The sequence below is a fragment of the Danio rerio genome, chromosome 21, assembly GCF_052040795.2.
Source record: "Danio rerio strain M-AB ecotype USA chromosome 21, GRCz13ab, whole genome shotgun sequence".
In the NCBI taxonomy this organism is placed as follows: domain Eukaryota; kingdom Metazoa; phylum Chordata; class Actinopteri; order Cypriniformes; family Danionidae; genus Danio; species Danio rerio.
This window is the reverse complement of record NC_141041.1, coordinates 26,312,049-26,329,192: the sequence shown is the minus strand read 5'-3', so window position 1 is coordinate 26,329,192 and position 17,144 is coordinate 26,312,049. Positions and strand designations below refer to the sequence as shown.

General features: G+C 35.8%; 1 protein-coding gene across 9 annotated transcripts in view; it reads right to left on the bottom strand.

Moving 5' to 3' along the window:
- Positions 1 to 322: 322 nt before the first annotated feature.
- LOC147831920 (uncharacterized) overlaps positions 323 to 17,144 on the bottom strand; it is a 99,201-nt gene continuing 82,379 nt past the window's right edge. For 3 of the 9 annotated variants that reach the window (XM_087301339.1, XM_087301334.1, XM_087301336.1), the window contains exons 5-6: positions 4,416 to 4,447; positions 1,546 to 3,564 (exon numbers count right to left, since the gene is read on the bottom strand). In XM_087301339.1, coding sequence (XP_087157465.1) covers positions 3,424 to 3,564; positions 4,416 to 4,447 — 173 coding nt within the window. In that variant the 3' untranslated portion in view covers positions 1,546 to 3,423. Of the gene's footprint in view, positions 3,682 to 3,782; positions 3,820 to 4,415; positions 4,448 to 17,144 lie in introns of all 9 variants that reach the window. The other 6 variants (XR_015520340.1, XR_015520349.1, XR_015520344.1 and 3 more) reach the window with 5 other exon arrangements.

Here is a 17,144-nt window from a genome sequence, read left to right as displayed (position 1 = left end):
TAAATGAGTAGCGGCTTGCACCCGGAAACAGTAATACATACGTCACGACTTAACAAGCGGATACCGCTTCCCTAGGAACTGCATTACAATATGAAAAAAATAATGGTCGCAGCTTCCGGTTCATGGGGAATTTAAATGGATAGAAAAAGGTAGCGTATTGACAGGAAATCATGGGAAGCAGAGAGGATTGGCAAAGGACCTCGAACCGGGAGTCTAACTCATATCATTGCTAGCACCTCGTTGCTGTATGTCGACACTCTTAACCACTAAACCAATCAGGCTATTGGTTCCGACTTTCTACATATTTTTTTATTTTATTTTTAGAAAAAATGTACTTACATGTTGGCATCGATAATAACTCTGTGAGCTGTGTGCTGAGATCGAGTCCCAGCTGGCAAACCTTTCTCATTAAAAAACACTCAAGCACTAATAATAGTAGTACTAATATTCGTTCATTCATTTTCCTTCGGCTAAGTCCCTTTATTCATCAGGGGTCACCACAGCGGAATGAACCGCCAACTTATCCAGCACTTATACACAATTTTTCACACACATACACTACGGCCAATTTAGTTTATTCAGTTCATGTATAGCGCATGTCTTTGGACTGTGGGGGAAACCGGAGAACTTGAGGAAACCCAAGCAAACACGGGGAGAACATGCAAACTCCACACAGAAATGCCAACTGGCCTAGCTGGGACTTAAACCAGCAACCTTCTCGCTGTGAGGAGACAGTGCTAACCACTGAACCGCCATGTCGCCTAGTACTAATACAGCACATCAAATTATAATTCATAAACAAAACACCATTATGGTAACACACAACACTAACATAAAGAAATAACACAATGTCAGGTATATAAAACCACAAATCTACATGACTGATTAGAATAATAACAATAAAAAAACAGAAACTGTCAAATAAACAAAAAATTGTGTCAAAAACAAACTGTCACACTAAATTATAAGATTAATTCTTGTTTTACATTTTTAAAAAACTGTAAATTTAACAGTGTTTCATATAACTTTAAAAGCCTTATTACATCTAATACAGTGTTTACCCTATAGAGTAAGACACCTAAGTGTTAACCAGTCATCAGGTTGTGGTGCATCCGAATTATGTTTTACAATGTAGAGCAGACTAAGTTAAGCTCAGCACAGTGCTGGGGAATTCATTGCTTAATTCACTCGGGTGAAGTGTAAGCACTGTCGATTTACACACCTAAATTAAGACGGATTAAGATTCACTGAATCCATTTGATGTAAAGCTCTCGATCAGTGTGGAGCCTCTTACTGTGGAGGTACTGACATACAAGGACATTAGAGGAGCTTTCTAGAAGGTATTAAGTCCTAAACCTCTTACACATTTCTTTCCAAAGTGTATGAAGTTGGATTGTGCTGTTAAGTGTTTGCAGACACTCACGTTTCATTTTTAAATCCTCCCATTAGCTTTGTTTTACTAATATGCACCAAAACCATTCAAAGCTACCAAATCATACAATTCACCGCAGTTTCCAGACACAATAAACAACAATGGCTGTAGTAAATCAATGACTTTTATTCTTTTTCACAAAAATCATCAGTACAAGTACATATTATTAATTATTTTGTTTCCTATCTACTGTATTTGTGACCTCAAATGCTCATGTTTAATTTGTTGATTTCATTAGGACAGCTTTGAGGAAAGGTGATGATCCACTTCAAATGTTGACCACTATAGATACACTTTTCAAACAAATATGTTATATTTAAATGCTAAATGGGTAAAATAATATATGTAGAAAATGCTAAATTATCCATTTCTAATTAGAGGGAATTATCCAACCCAGGTTTTTTCTGATTAGGTACCCCTTAATACATTTCTGGAGAGAGCAAAATACATCCTAGGCAGCCTGATCTCATGAGGAAACGTAAGTATTTTACGTTTTGTCAGTTTAGTAGCTAATTAGAGTTCAGTCGTACGAAAATTACGTACGATTTTAAAAAGGAGGCATGGCACCCAATCCAACCCATAACCCCAACCGTCATTGGTGATGAGCAAATCGTACTAAATTGTATGATTTAGATTGTACGAATTCATACGAACTAGACACTAAATCAAAAAGTTATGAATTGCTGTGAGATTGCGTGGTCCTGGGAGGTATTTTTTTGCAGTTTTTGTTTTCGTGAATCCACCAAAGGGAGCTGCGTATGCTTTTTCAGATCTCCAATTTCTCTCGCGAGTGCCATTCGAGCATGCTGATCTCATGTAATCCCATCAAAGGCTGCTTTTGACTAACTGACTGAGCAATCGACCGATGCCCCACCCTCCTCCTTTCCTAAACCCAACCATCAGTGTTTGACAATCTAAAACAATAAAAGCCCATAATTTTTACCACATTTTCAGATTTTACCACATTCTCACCTTATTATTTATTTGTTTATTTTATTTTTTGGCTTCTGTTTTTGTCTTACCTGCGTTCTGGAACTGTTTTTCATCGGACTCGAACCCTATCATCTTAATCAACTCCTGTCTGCATTTCAAGTCCACTGACTTACTTATCGAGCTACTAGACAAACTAGTAACAGCGGAAAAGACGTCCACATTCGAGTAAATGGTCATTGAGAAAAAGAACAGCATCATTACGCCCCGTATCGTTCATTTTAAGGTCATTCGTTCTCTCACCACTTCTCCAAAAATGTATAGGGCTAACTTTTCAGAATGAGCCTATGTTGCAACAATCGTTTCATAATATAATTTCCACACGCATCTCAAATATGCAACATGGGTGTAAATAATAATAATAATCATATACATACACTACAAACACTTCAGCTTACCCAATTCACCTATAATGCATGTCTTTGGACTTGTGGGGGAAACTGGAGCACCCAGAGGAATTCTAGGCAAAACGGGGAGTTTGTGGAAACTCCACACAGAAATGTCAACTGACCCAGCAGGGCTCGAAACAGCAACCTTCTTGCTGTGAGATGACAGCACTACTCACTGCCCTACCATGCTGCCTTTTTTCACAGCATGAAAATCTGATCCCAACAGATACAGAGAACAGAGAAAATGGAGAAAGTTTTTATTCCAAAATAGGTGGAGCCCCAGAGCCACACCCACTCATGACATAATCACAATGGACCAATGACAGATCCAAGGTGTATACCAGCTAAAACAAACATTTCCGGGAAAGTTTTAACCCATGAACTGAACTCCAAGGGATCTTAATTTGAATAATTTCACATAACTTAGCTTATTTAAATAAATCTGCTTCCAAAATACCAGCTTTTATTTTAAAAGAGCCCTACTGTAGGTTGTGCAATTTCCGCCTTTTCACAGCTCCATGTTTACTCTTTCCAGGTATTAGTCATAAATAGATGAAGTCTGTGCTTCGCATTCCTGGCACGTGATATAGGTTTGCCCTTGGCCAACCCCGTTCACAGATGGGTGTGCAAGCGCTGGTCTGATCCACCTGTTGGTTTGGGCTCTGTGACTGTCTGGCCCTCTGCACTTTCAGCTGTCATGAGTCCTGGCGTGTCAGGCGTGCATGTGGTCAGAGGAGCTAAAGAGAGCAGAGTCTGAGTCGGCCAAAACACAGGGAGAGAGAGAGAGAGAGGGAGAGATAGAGAGGCACGTCTGCCATGAGCACAACCTGGCTGAAGTCATGACTCTAATAGGACAGAAGAGAGGAACATCTGCGAAAGAGCAGGGCAGCGAGAATCAGAAAGAACAGTAGGGATGCCAACTACAAAAGGGACAGTTCACCCCAAAATTTAAACTCTGTAATTATACTCACCTGCAAGTGGATTTGACCCTTTATGAATTTCCTTCTGCTGTTGAATGCAAAATAAGATATTTTGAAGAAAGCTGGAAACCTTTAGCCATTGATTTTTTATTGTGTTTGTTGAAAACAAAAACCTGGTTGCCTTATTTTTAAGCTGAATCAAATTAACCTCATGAGTTCATTTAATTTATATTATGTTAAACAGACTTAAAACTGCATGCGTGACTTACAGTACAAAATTAAGTTAGAGCATGATTAACTTAGTTTAATAACTTACAATGACCTAAAAACATATGTTGTCAGAATTAATTGATCAAATATTTTTTTTAGTGCTACATGTTTTCCTATCTTTTTTTTCAACAGCAGAAAGAAACTCAATGGTTGGTAACCCTTTAAGCGATAGTTTACACCAAAATTTATCAAAATCAAATCAAAATTTGCCGTTATTTTTGTGGTTAGGTGGACTATTCAGGATGTTGGTACTTTTTGAAAATGTAAATCAGTTTAAATCAGCTGATCAACCTTTGAAAAAATCACCTTTTGGTGATTTATAAAGTATTAGCTAAGGGCTAAAGGCCCTTCAAAAGTTAAAAAAAAAAAAAAAAAAAATTTAAGTTGCAAGCAGCGATGAAAGGGACCTCGCACCTGGGAACCTGGGATCACTGCTGCCCGGTGGCCTTGGGATGACAGAGAACAAAAGACAATATTAATTTAAGCTGATGTACAGTTGAAGTCAAAATTATTAGCCCCCTCTTTGAATTTTTTTCTCTTTTTTAAATATTTCCCAAATTATGTTTAACAGAGCAATGAAATGTTCAGTTTGTCAGATAAATTTTTTACTTTTAGAGAAAGTCTTTTTTGTTTTATTTCGACTATAATAAAAGCAGTTTTTCATTTTTTAAACACCATGTTAAGGACAAATTTATTAGCCCCTTTAGGCTATTTTTTCCCTCAATAGTCAACAGAACAAACCATTGTTGTACAATAACTTGCCTAGTTACCCTAACCTGCCTAGTTAACCTAATTAACCTAGTTAAGTCTTCAAATGTCACTTTAAGCTGTATAGAAGCGTGATGAACAATATGTAGTAAAATATTACTTACTGTCATCATAGCAAAGATAAAATAAACCAGTTGTTAGAAATGAGTTATTCAAATTATTATGTTTAGAAGTGTATTGAAAAAAAAATCTCTGTTAAACAGAAAACAAGGAAAACATAAACGGGGGGGCTAATCATTCTGACCATAACTGTATATTGTAAAAATCTTCAGTCAGCGGGTGGCGCTATGACTGTGACTCAATATTGGCAGGTAGATGTCTTTAGTGGAATCTCATTGAACCTGTGAATTTTCAGGCAGATCAGACATTATTTGGCTGAGTAAAGAACTGATCTTTGTCATACACCACAGACATGGCCTTCGATGAAAACCATAGATCTTCACAATTTAACATCACAAAAGGCTTTTGAAATAAACTAATGGAACATGGATTCGATGTGATAAAATTTGTAGGAGGAGTTTGTTACACTGTAAAAAATTTAATTTCCTGTTGCCAGCAGGTAGCGCTATAAATTCAGGTCAGGACTTATCAAACATGTACATTTTGAGGCAGATGAATGCATGCCTGAGTTATAAGAACTTCCTGTTTTGTGGCGAATCGTCAAAGTTTGTGAGGCAAGCCACGGACACGCCCTTTGGCGAAAACTCTAGATTTTTGCAATTTAACATTGCCAAGGCCTTTAAATGACAAACACCAATTTCGGTGTTTGTCATCACCCTGTGTTTGTTAAAATACAACTCCTGGAAAACAAAAAAAACTTTTTCTGCGCAGGTAGTTATATCTGACTTCCTGCGAGAGCGTCAAAGTAGCCGGAAGTCATTCATTTTTAATGAGAGCTGGCAGCGAAAGAAGCAGCGCGACGCGTCTTCGCAGGTGTGGAAGAGTTGAAATCAAGTTAACTTTATGGTAAAGAGCTGTGACACGGTTCGGCAGCAAGCAATCAGAATGAAGAAGTCCACCGCTTAAAAAGAGTCCAGAGAACATAATCACTGTAAACTTTGTTCCCAAGGGTTTTATTATTTTGGTCACCGGATTTCCACTTTTTGCAATGTTGTATTACAGGAACATACATTAAAAAGTTACTGCCGAGTTACTGATGTGCATTGATGTTATAAATATTTTTTTTCTTTAAAAAAGCGGGAACCTCATGCGACAGTACAAAACAGTATTGCTGCTTCAGCATATTTCAGACATATAGACACATTGGATAATTAAGTGGAGCAAAGCCACATCACATGCAACTTGATCATCCATTGTTAATTGAATTGAATAAAAAGTGTGCAACATTTTCACGCTAAAAAGCATGTTTTATGCGGGAATGTAACTGATATGCTGCAACGGCCTGTTTAAATACGAGATCAATGTAGTGAATTTTGACGCTCTCTCTGCCGGAGCTGAAGCTAGACAGTGACGCTCTCACCGCCTTCGGTGTGAACACACAGTTATAAAGATGATCCACTTGTGTAATCAGAACTCAACAAATACACTTTTTGAAATCCAGCCTGAAATAGGAACAAAATCCAATTTGAAAAAAAAAAAAAGAAAAAACTCAAGACATGATTAGATTGTTTACAGAAGATGTTGTATTGGAGAAACAAGACTCACAAATGGTCATTTATTCAAAGGAAAAGAACCCTTAAAATGCCAATATTGCAACAGAAGCCAAACTGTTAAACATCTTCTTGTGGAATGCCCTATTTTTAATATTATTAGATAATAGTTTGTATCTGGAAAGACTTTAAATGAAATATATTTAAATGTAAATCCTTCCAAATTTGTACAATTTTTATCAAAAGTAAAACTTAAAAAACAGTTTTAGATTTTTATCTTATATATTATCTTTATTATTATTTTTATCTTGTATATTTATCGCTGTTGGTGACTTTTAATTGTTATAATAGTTTTAAGATTATATAAGTGTTATTTAAAAAAAGGTGGTAAACTTGATCTTTTTTTTCTTCTTTTTTTTTGCCATGACATAGCTAGAGAAGCTGATATGTCAATAAACTGAAAATTCCCTCTCTCTCTCTTCACCCGTGTAAGGAACTGAACATCATTTCATATGTTTACTATTAGTTCAATCAAAATTATCAGAAATATTTCGATTATAGCAATAATAAGTTTTAAGTTAATAACATAGTTAATAAGCTTCTGGTCCTGGCGGGGAAGTGGTTAGCAGTGTCGCCTCACAGCAAGAAGGTCACTGGCTTCACATTTCGAGCCCTGGCTGGGTCAGTTAGCATTTCTGTGTGGAGTTTGCATGTTCTCCCCATGTTGGCGTGGGTTTCCTCCAGGTGCTTTGGTTTTTCCTACAGTCCAAAGACATGCGCTTCAGATGAATTGGGTGAGCTAAATTGTCCATAGTGTGTGTGTGAATAAATGCATATGGATAATTCTCAGCACTAGGTTGCAGCTGAAAAGGCATGCGCTGTGTAAAATATATGCTGGATAATTTAACGGTTCATTCCACTGTGGCGACCTCAGATAAATAAAGGGATTAGGTTGAAGGAAAATGAATGAATGAAGCTTCTGGTCCACTTAAAAAGAGCTTTTTGAGTTTATGGTTATTAATTTACTGATACACAAACACACACATACACACACATGCCCATACACATGCACACACACATTGCTTGCTACTGTATCTTTTGTTTGTAAACGAAATATGCGTAAGCTTGAATTATCCAAGAATTAGACTATATGTTTTTGATTCATAAAAAACAGCTTCTTGGTGCATGGATTACAATTTGTATCACCACAGTTTTGGTACAAATAACATGGTTTATAAATAATTATTTTTGAAAAAGCATGCTGAATTTGGTGCTACTATGATTTAAAGTATTGATTGGTTTATTACATGGAAATTACATAGACAATAGAGCTGCACATCATGCACTGACGCTGATCTGAACTGAATCATCATTAACAAGAACAAAACCAGCATTCTAGACCTGAATTATTGCCTGTTTTTGTTTTGTATCCACATTTTTTCCCATGTGACTGTGTTTCAAACTGGTAAACTTCCATTCAAATGAACTGAAACAAATCTATTTAAACAATACATATTTTCTACTGTATGTACAAATAATCCTCATAGAAAGTGACTAAGTATTATGTACTTTTGACTTGTGATTTATTCCACAATAATGTTTTTAATTTGTATTCTTTTTTAATGTCATGGGATTAGTATCACAAGCAGGTCTGTGGTCAAAGCTCTTTACATTTTCACATTACAGTAATATCAACATATAATATTGCTGTTAATTTGACATGATTTGAGCTTTTCGGTTCATTCAAAGGGTCTGCTAAGAGTTATTTGTTTATTGTAATACGTTTCTTATTAATGTTGGATATATGAATCATGAGGTGAATAACGATAGCTTCATTTGTTCAGGAGTCAGACAATATCTGTTTTGCAATATTAATTCAGTAGTTGCAGCTCTGTCAATTAAATAGTGCATTAAACCAGGGCAAACAGACTCCAAAAAATGGAAGCAATTCTGATATTGGTTGTCAGTCCTATACAGAAGAGACTGCAAAAGTGTGCATGGCGAGAGAGAGAGACAGAGAGTTGGAGCTCTGGACGTCTGCCATACGAGCAGATGCTGCACACAGGAACACCTGGGTCTACAGCTTGTCTAAACCTCCCAGCGCACAGATTAGCCAAAGACTCACACTTCTGAAAACCCCCTGAACCAATGATAATTACCCTGGATTGTATTTATAGCCCTCTCGTTCATTGGCAGCTCCCAAGGTAGTTTTCATTGTGGGAGGAAATTTATACACCTGGGTTGCGTGGCAACTGTGTTAAGCAAGAATAGAGTTTATTGAAGAGCTTTGATTACAGCTGAAGAACTGAGTCAAAAAATAGTGACTTCAAGCACTTAGAAATCAACTAGAGCGATGCACTCTAATTCATTTAAGATTCTGTGTATAAATATTAAAGCTTGAGGGCATATTTCATAAACAAGGCTAACAAAAGCGATACAACCCTAAAAAAGCACAAATAGGAATAGAAAATTGTGAAGAAAATTATTTAAAATATGAGATTTAGTATCATCGAATATCTTTTAATATGTTTGAAAAACGAAAAGTGCTGTTTTCTTTTTAATATATCTGATATATATCTATAAACTTAATGAGAATGGTTTGTAACATTGTTCACTGAATAATTCAACCCAGGCTCATTCTGATTATGTACCCCTATATCCATTTCTGGAGAAAGCAAAATACCTCCCAGGAGCTACGTTTTTTTTTCTTTTTTTGCAGCTTTTATTTTCGCGAATCCACTAGAGGGCGCTGTGTATGCTTTTTCAGATCTTAAATTTCTCTTGCGAGAGCCATGTGCACCTGCTGTTCTCACGTCAATCCACCAGAGGCTCTGACTGACTGACTAAGCAAATGACCAACTATGAATCTAAAGAGAAACGTACATAGGGCTACATTTTCAGATCATGCCATTAAAACAAAAAGATATATATTTTTTTATATAATATATAATTTTCTTTGCTATTTTGCATATTTAAAGATGATGGTAATGGTACAATCAAAGTCAGGATCATTACACTGAATGACATGGTTACAGCTTGGAACATTATTTCACTACTATTTTATATGTTAAATGATATGTATGAGTGTTATTATAAACTTTAAAGTAGACACTTTACTTGGATGTCATGTGCTTTCTACAGTATGTGTAAAAAAAATCACTTAATTAAATTTTATACAAACGCCAAAACGACATGTCAAGTGACATTTCTCATCTGTGACTATTATGCAAGAAATATCAGTCACTGAATATCCTGAATTATTTAAAAAAATACTTTACATCAAAATAATTTTTGCTCTGCCGCAAGCTGTTAGTAAATCTAAGCCTTACTAGCACACACAAAGAAAGTCAAAAATAGCACTTTACTCTTAATTTAATTTGCGGAAAGATGAAAATAACCTGATGTAGAGAGTTCTGGTATTTAATCTGATAATAAATATCACATTTACACAAAAATGTTGCTAAATAAATAAATAAGTCTTAAAATAATATAGAAAACAGTGGGTAATACTTACAAAATAGATATTTACTTCTATTATATCAATCAATCAATAAATAAATCAATCAATCAATCAATCAATCAATCAATCAATCAATCAATCCATCAATCAATGGACTATAAGCTTTAAATGCATATTATTAATTATTAATATTATTGTTACACCTGGCTCAGGGATGTAACATAATAAGGGAGACGACAAGGAGAAATATAATCAAAAAGAAGATTTATTTAACTCAATTTAAATTATATAATCAAAATATCAGTATCAGTATGTTCCATCAGTGTGAAATGCAAGCGTATGGATGCGGTAAATGTTGTCAGTGATAGTGTATGGATGCGAAACCAAGCATAATGCCCAAATAGGAGCGTGGCTCTGGCCAACTGCCAAGTGAATGGACAGCGGCCCCGACAAACTCTCTGCCGGGGTTTAAATAAGGGCGCTGACCAGCATCAGGTGCGCTGAAGACACGCCCCCAATCTAGAATCAAAAATCAAACACACAAACAAAACAACGCAGTCCTAACAATTATTATTATTATTATTAAAAAACTTTACATATCTGCAATGTTGATAACGGCATGCATCCTCTCAGTTTGTTTTACATGCAAATCAAAGAGCAAAATCCTAACTCTGGTCTCTCCTGTAATTTCAATATGTTATTGCTTAACATGTTTTTAAGCACTATTATTTTGACTAAGCACTGATAAATGCTAGAGATGATTCAAAGTGTGCATATCTAAGCGCCTGAGGTGTGTTTCTACTCTTAGTAGTAGAAGGATTTCAGTGTTTTCCAATGTTTGTTCAAATTCCAGGCAAGTTGTCCAGGTTGCCAGGTCTTTTAAGATGCAGCCAGCTTCCCCCAGACCCTCAAATGCACTCTGTGGAGTTAAAGTCTCCGGACAGAAGCAATAATATGGCATGCAGATGATGAATTCATAACACCTGTTTTAAAACAACCCACTGCACGTAGGAGAACAGACGGACTTACTCAGGTGTTCTCTGAAAAAGAAACAAGCCACATCTGGAGCTGTTTTGCTTGTTCACGTCACACAGAAATTAAATTCATATGGTGTCAAATGAGTCTTTTGAAAATGCACGCATCTGAATATCGACTAGTTATTCATATAGGAAGTATGCTGGAGATGCATGCTGAAGATGTTTGGAAAATATTCTGGATCTTTGTATTTCAAAAAAGATTGTAGTGAATGAATGATTTTTTAAAAGAACTTAATATTCTGTATTTTATTCAGTGTAAAATCCATTCATTTGAGTTAAGTTATCTTCACACTTCGACAAAAGATTCCAATTTAATCTTTTTTTAAATGCAAAAGACACTTATGACTTATTCAGTTGTAAATCTAGGATGCAGACTTAAGTTTGATCTCTTTTAATCTCTTTAGACACTTGCCAGATTATTCCTACTAAAACACGTTTTAATAATGATGATGATAATAATAATAATAATAATAATAATAATAATAATAATAATAATAATAATTTCTTACTTTTATATACTCAAAGTGTTTTACACATTGGGGAAATTTCCTCATCCACCACCATTGTGCAGCTACCACCTGGATGACGCAACGGCAGCCATATTGAGCCAGACTGCATACCAGTTAATTGGTGGAGAGGAGACAGAGTGATGAAGCCAATTATGATATGGGGATGGTTAGGAGGCCATGATGGATAGATGCCAGAGATAAACTTTGCAAATTAAATTAAACAAAAAAAATAAACAAAATAAACTTTGCAAATTTTCATTTCACCTAAACTTAAAAAAAGATTACTGTTGTAATGTCACTAGGAAACATTGAGACCAATGAAATGCAGCCTGGTACGTGTTATGTTAATGACCCTGTCTGTTAACATAACAGTCTGTGTTTTGATTCAATTGGCCTGATTTTGACCATGATTTTACACTCACAGGATTAACATGAGAACAAGAAAACAATGGTGTTTGAGGTTCAGCGTATACCATTTGCATGTTCTGAACTCTTATTATTTAGCTATGCCAACATTGCATGGCACATTTAAATACTTTTAAAATTAAAGAATTTTATTTGGCACTGTTTAATTTCTGGGGTTGTATTGCAATGACTCTACGTAATGGTATTTGAATAAAAATGCAAATAATATTACACTACAGAAATAATACAAGGGCAGTGCATACAAAAATAATGTTGCATTTCATAGTGTCAGTACTGTACATTCATTTGTCCGAAAGTTTGGAAACAGGCTTTATTTCAAAGATCGGTTTCATCTCATAGGCCATAAATATACATACTGTACTATGCATATGCTATAATGTGCCACAATTCTCAGATCTACAGATCATCACAGAGACGCATCAGAAAGTGTCAAGAAGGAACAGTCAATGTTTCATGAAGGAGTCTGCATTATTCAGCACTTTCATCTTTTATGGAAATGTGTCATCATACGCTCAGAGATTTAAAAGAAGCTGTCGGCGAGGTTTGTGAGTTGTATCGGTCTTGTGACCTTCTGATAAAAGGAGCTCTTCATTGGTTTGGACTGGCCCCTAATGAGATTTTGAGAGCTTGTCACATTTGTCAGATTGAAGCACTGATGCTTCAGCAGGGCTCATGCTAAAAGCCTCCACGCAAACAAGATTGTGTATATATTATTGAAACTGCTTTCTCTGAGTTGCACGCTACTTTGTGGATTACGTCATCAATTTGTTTTGGAAAACAAGACTCTTGTATTTGGTCTATTAAATGCTGTAGTGTTTCTTTGTGTGAGCACTTTTTTTGTGTGTAAATGGTGGCCTTACTCAAAATAGCCACAGAAGGACCCTTGTGACAGATTACACAAGGAGCAAGTTATTTATATAATGCAATTCCCACATGACGGCAATCTGAAGTGCTTGGCATAGTAATAAATAGAAATAAGAATAAGTATGTAAAATAATAATCATGAATGAAATAATAAAAACTTTAAATGTTTTGTCAAGGAATTTTTTTGAATAATGTTATAAATACAAATACATAAAAACTTAATAACAAACAAATATGATTGTACATATTATTTACATATTTATTTACCATAACATTTACATCTGAAGACAAAATTATTAGCTCTCTTTTCAAATATTTCCTAAGTGCTAATGTAGAGAACACATTTTTAAACATAATAGTTTTAATAACTAATCTCTAATAACTTATTTGTTTTGTCTTAACCATGATGATAGGCTACACAATACTGGAAAATATGACATTGCAATATTTTGTTTTTCTTTGATAAATATTGCGATATGAGTACAGTTCCTTGAGATAGTTTGAATAGAGAGGCATCACAGTGGCGTAGTGGGTAGCACGATCACAGTAAAAAGGTCGCTGGTTCGAACCTCAGCCTGGGTCAGTTGGCATTTCTGTGTGGAGTTTGCATGTTCTCCCCATGTTCACGTAGGTTTCCTCTGGGTGCTCCGGTTTCCCCCACAAGCCCATGGACATGTGCTATAGGTTATTAATTGGGTAACTAAATTGTCTGTAGTGCATGTGCATGAATAAATGTGTATGGATGTTTCCCAGTGTTAGGTTGCAGCTGGAAGGGCATCCGCTGTGTAAAACATATGCTGGATAAGTTGGCGGTTCATTCCGCTGTGGCGACCCCAGATTAATAAAGGAACTAAGCAATGAATGAATGAATGTACACATTCCATATAAACACAGTGATTAAATACAATTCAGTATTCGACTTGTTCGTGGTCAAGTCTAAGCCAGACTCAACATTGCATGTCTTGTGATGTGACTATTGCAGATGTGCACATTGTGATATTGATGCTGAAATAATATACTTTGCATTCTTAATGATAGTGCGTAACATTTAAATAGTTATTTTGCAACATGCTAGTATTAAATTTAAGGTGCAATTTAAAGGCTTAACTAGCTTAATTAGGTTAACTAGAAAGTTAGGTTAATTAGTCATTAAGTCATTGAAAACAATGGATTGTTCTGTAGCCAATCGAAAAAAAAATCTTAAGGGGTTAATAATATTAACAACCCAGAATCATTCTGAAAACGTACCACTATATACATTTCTGGAGTCTGAAGACCACCAAATTTGGCCCAGAAGCTACATTTTTCCCAGATTTTGTTTTTGCGAAACCACCAGAGGTCGCTGTGTACGCTTTTTGTACAAATTTCTCTCACGAGTGCCATTTGTGCCTGCTGTTCTTGCGTAAATCAACTAGAGGCCGCTGTCAACTGACTGACTGACTGACTGACTGACCAATCAAATGACCTATCCTCCTTCTTCCATAAACCCAACCAATTTAATAGATTGACCTGCACACTTCCCTAAACCCAACAAACATTTTCAAAAGCAATTCAGCTAAAGAAAAGCCCTCGCCTGATTTTTACCACGCTTTCAGATTTTACCACATTCTCACCCTGTCATTTGTTTGGCTTCTGTTTTTGTCCTACCTCCTTACTGGAACCCTTCTTCACCAGACTCGAACCCTGACGTCATGGTTAACTCCTCTCTTTGCCTCAAATTTACCACAGTACATGGCGGGCCACCGGACAAAGTGGTAACAGCGGGAAATATTGGTCTTAAGAATGGTCTCATTAATCATTCTTTTATATTTTTATACTGTTACATTTAGAATAATTCTTTCAATTGGTATTTCTGTGTGGAGTTTGCATGTTGGCTTGGGTTTCCTCAAGGTGCTCTGGTTTCCCCCACAAGTCCAAAGACATGCTGTACAGGTGAAATGAATAAACTAAATTATAAATATGTTTGTTAATGAGAATATATGGATGTTTACCAGTACATAGTTGCAGCTGGAAGGGTATCTGCTGTGTAAAACATATGCTGGATCAGTTGGCAGTTCATTCCACTATGGCGACCTCTGATGGATAAAGGGACTAAGCCAAAGGAAAATGTACACTACGTAGTATGAATAATCATACTAGTGTACATATAGTGTACTGTAAACTATGTGTACTGTTTTTTTTTTTACTAATAATACATACATTTTGTGATAAAATGATATTGTGAAATCAGTAAGGTGCCGACCGTTGGATTGTTTACCCTCCAAATAAATCCTGACACTAGAGAGATTTGATATTTTACAGCTCTGTCGTATGAAAACAGACACTAGTGGTATAGTGTCCAGGGCAAGGGCAATTGTTTGGTAGCCCGTCATAAAGGCTCCAGACTGTCAGTTGTTGTCATTCTGTGATCTGCCAAATGCTTTCTAATGTTGTAAATGAAGCGCCGGAGCAGGAATGTCATCAGAATGTACAGTTGACATCAAAGTGTGTTAAAATCAGCCGGTCTGACAGATGAGTGAATGAGCCACTGCGAGACAGGACAAGCCCTCTGCCAAAACACCACAGCCTCCTGTACAGACAACACTGAACACAGCCCAAAAAATGATGAGAAAGAGAGTGAGAAGAAGGAGAGAGAGAGAGAGAGAGAGAGAGAGAGAGTCATCTGACTCACTAATGTCAGACAACACAACTTTCAAAAGTCCATCTGAATGTCTGTCTATCTATCTGCCCATCTGTCGTTCTGACCATTTATCCATACATCTATCCATCTATCTATCTATCTATCTATCTATCTATCTATCTATCTATCTATCTATCTATCTATCTATCTATCTATCTATCTATCTATCTATCTATCTATCTATCTATCTATCTATCTATCTATCTATCTATCTATTTATCTCCTGGTTTGACTCGTGAATCATATGAAGCAAGTTGAAATATTGGACAGAATGTTAAATGTACTACTCTGTGACTGTGACATCTCAGGCCATTTCTATGCTAAATGTTTAAGCGGCAGGTCTGCCTGAGGCAGCGGAGCACCGTGAGGAGGTCTTAAATGCCTTGTCAGATCCAAGGAAACTCATCGTGAACCTGTTAGTAGAAACACCTGCCCACAGCAAAGTCACTTCAAGTCTCTCCTCAACAAAAGGCCTGCTTCAAGACTGCCAGCGGGTGCGATGAGGAAAAGCGGCTCTGACAGTACAGGAATAAGAGCAAAAAAAAAAAAAAAAAAATCAACTACACACAGACTGACATGCACTTTGACCTTTGTGCAAGTCTTTGGAGCACCATTTTAGTACTGTTTTAATTCTTGTAATCACCAATGTTTCGCTGAAAGTGTGCTGTAAAATAGTGACAGCACAGTAATGTGGTAAATATCCGCAAGAATGGTTTTTATACGGTTTATGCCCCATTCTCTCTTTAGAGGATAACAAACTAAAATGTTAAACAGGGTTGAACTTCTACATATTATTGTCAATGCAAATTTTGTTATTTTACACTAATAGTTTTAATTAAATCGCAAAAAATCTATTTCATACATGATTGAATTCTGGATTTAAAGACCGACGCTAAGATCTGGGAAGACAATAAAAACGTCAAGCCGTATATTAGCAGCTTCAGCAATGAAAAAGTCTGGTTAACCATTGACCTCTAGTGGTTGAATTTAGACCTGCAGAAGTTTCTCTTCAAAACTGAGATTTTGTTTTATGCTTTAAGTTTTTGTCCTACCAACAACCTAGACTTGTAAAATGTAACCGAATAAGCAAAGTAATTAAATAATCCCATGTTGTTATTATTGTATTAGTAAATTAAAAACAGGAGAAAAAGAGACCCCATGAAAATGTGGAATTTATGCTGAGCTGTTTTTTTTTTTAGTTTGTCTCACTATCAATAGTGCAATTTAAATGTTTAAAAAAATGTAATTAAATAAATCATAATTATTACATATAATGCAAACATTTTGTCCCCCTACCTATACTTAACTATTTGTAATTAAAATGTAACTGAATAAATAATGATTATTTATTACATATTATTATTAACTTAATCAAAACAAAAGAACATAACTACACTGTAAAAATGTTGTCTCAGCACAAATCGATTAAAATAATGTAATTGTTTCTGCAAATTTAAGTAGATTAAACATAAATCAATTAAGTTGACCCCTCAAAAGCCCTTAAGATTGTGTTGATTCAGCTTCAGTACACCCTCAGAAATAAAGGTACAGAAGCTATCAATGGGGCAGTACCTTTTCAAAAAGTACATATTTGTACCTGAAAGGTACATAATGGTACCTCAAAGGTAGGTTTTAGGTACATTTGGGTTCTAATATGCACCTTTTAGGTTTCACTGTGGACTATTTGGGTACAAATATTTATCTTTTAAATATGCATCTTTACAGCTCCTGTACCTTTATTTTTGAGAGTGTAGTAAACAAAAGAAGTAAACTTGTTTAGCCTGCATAA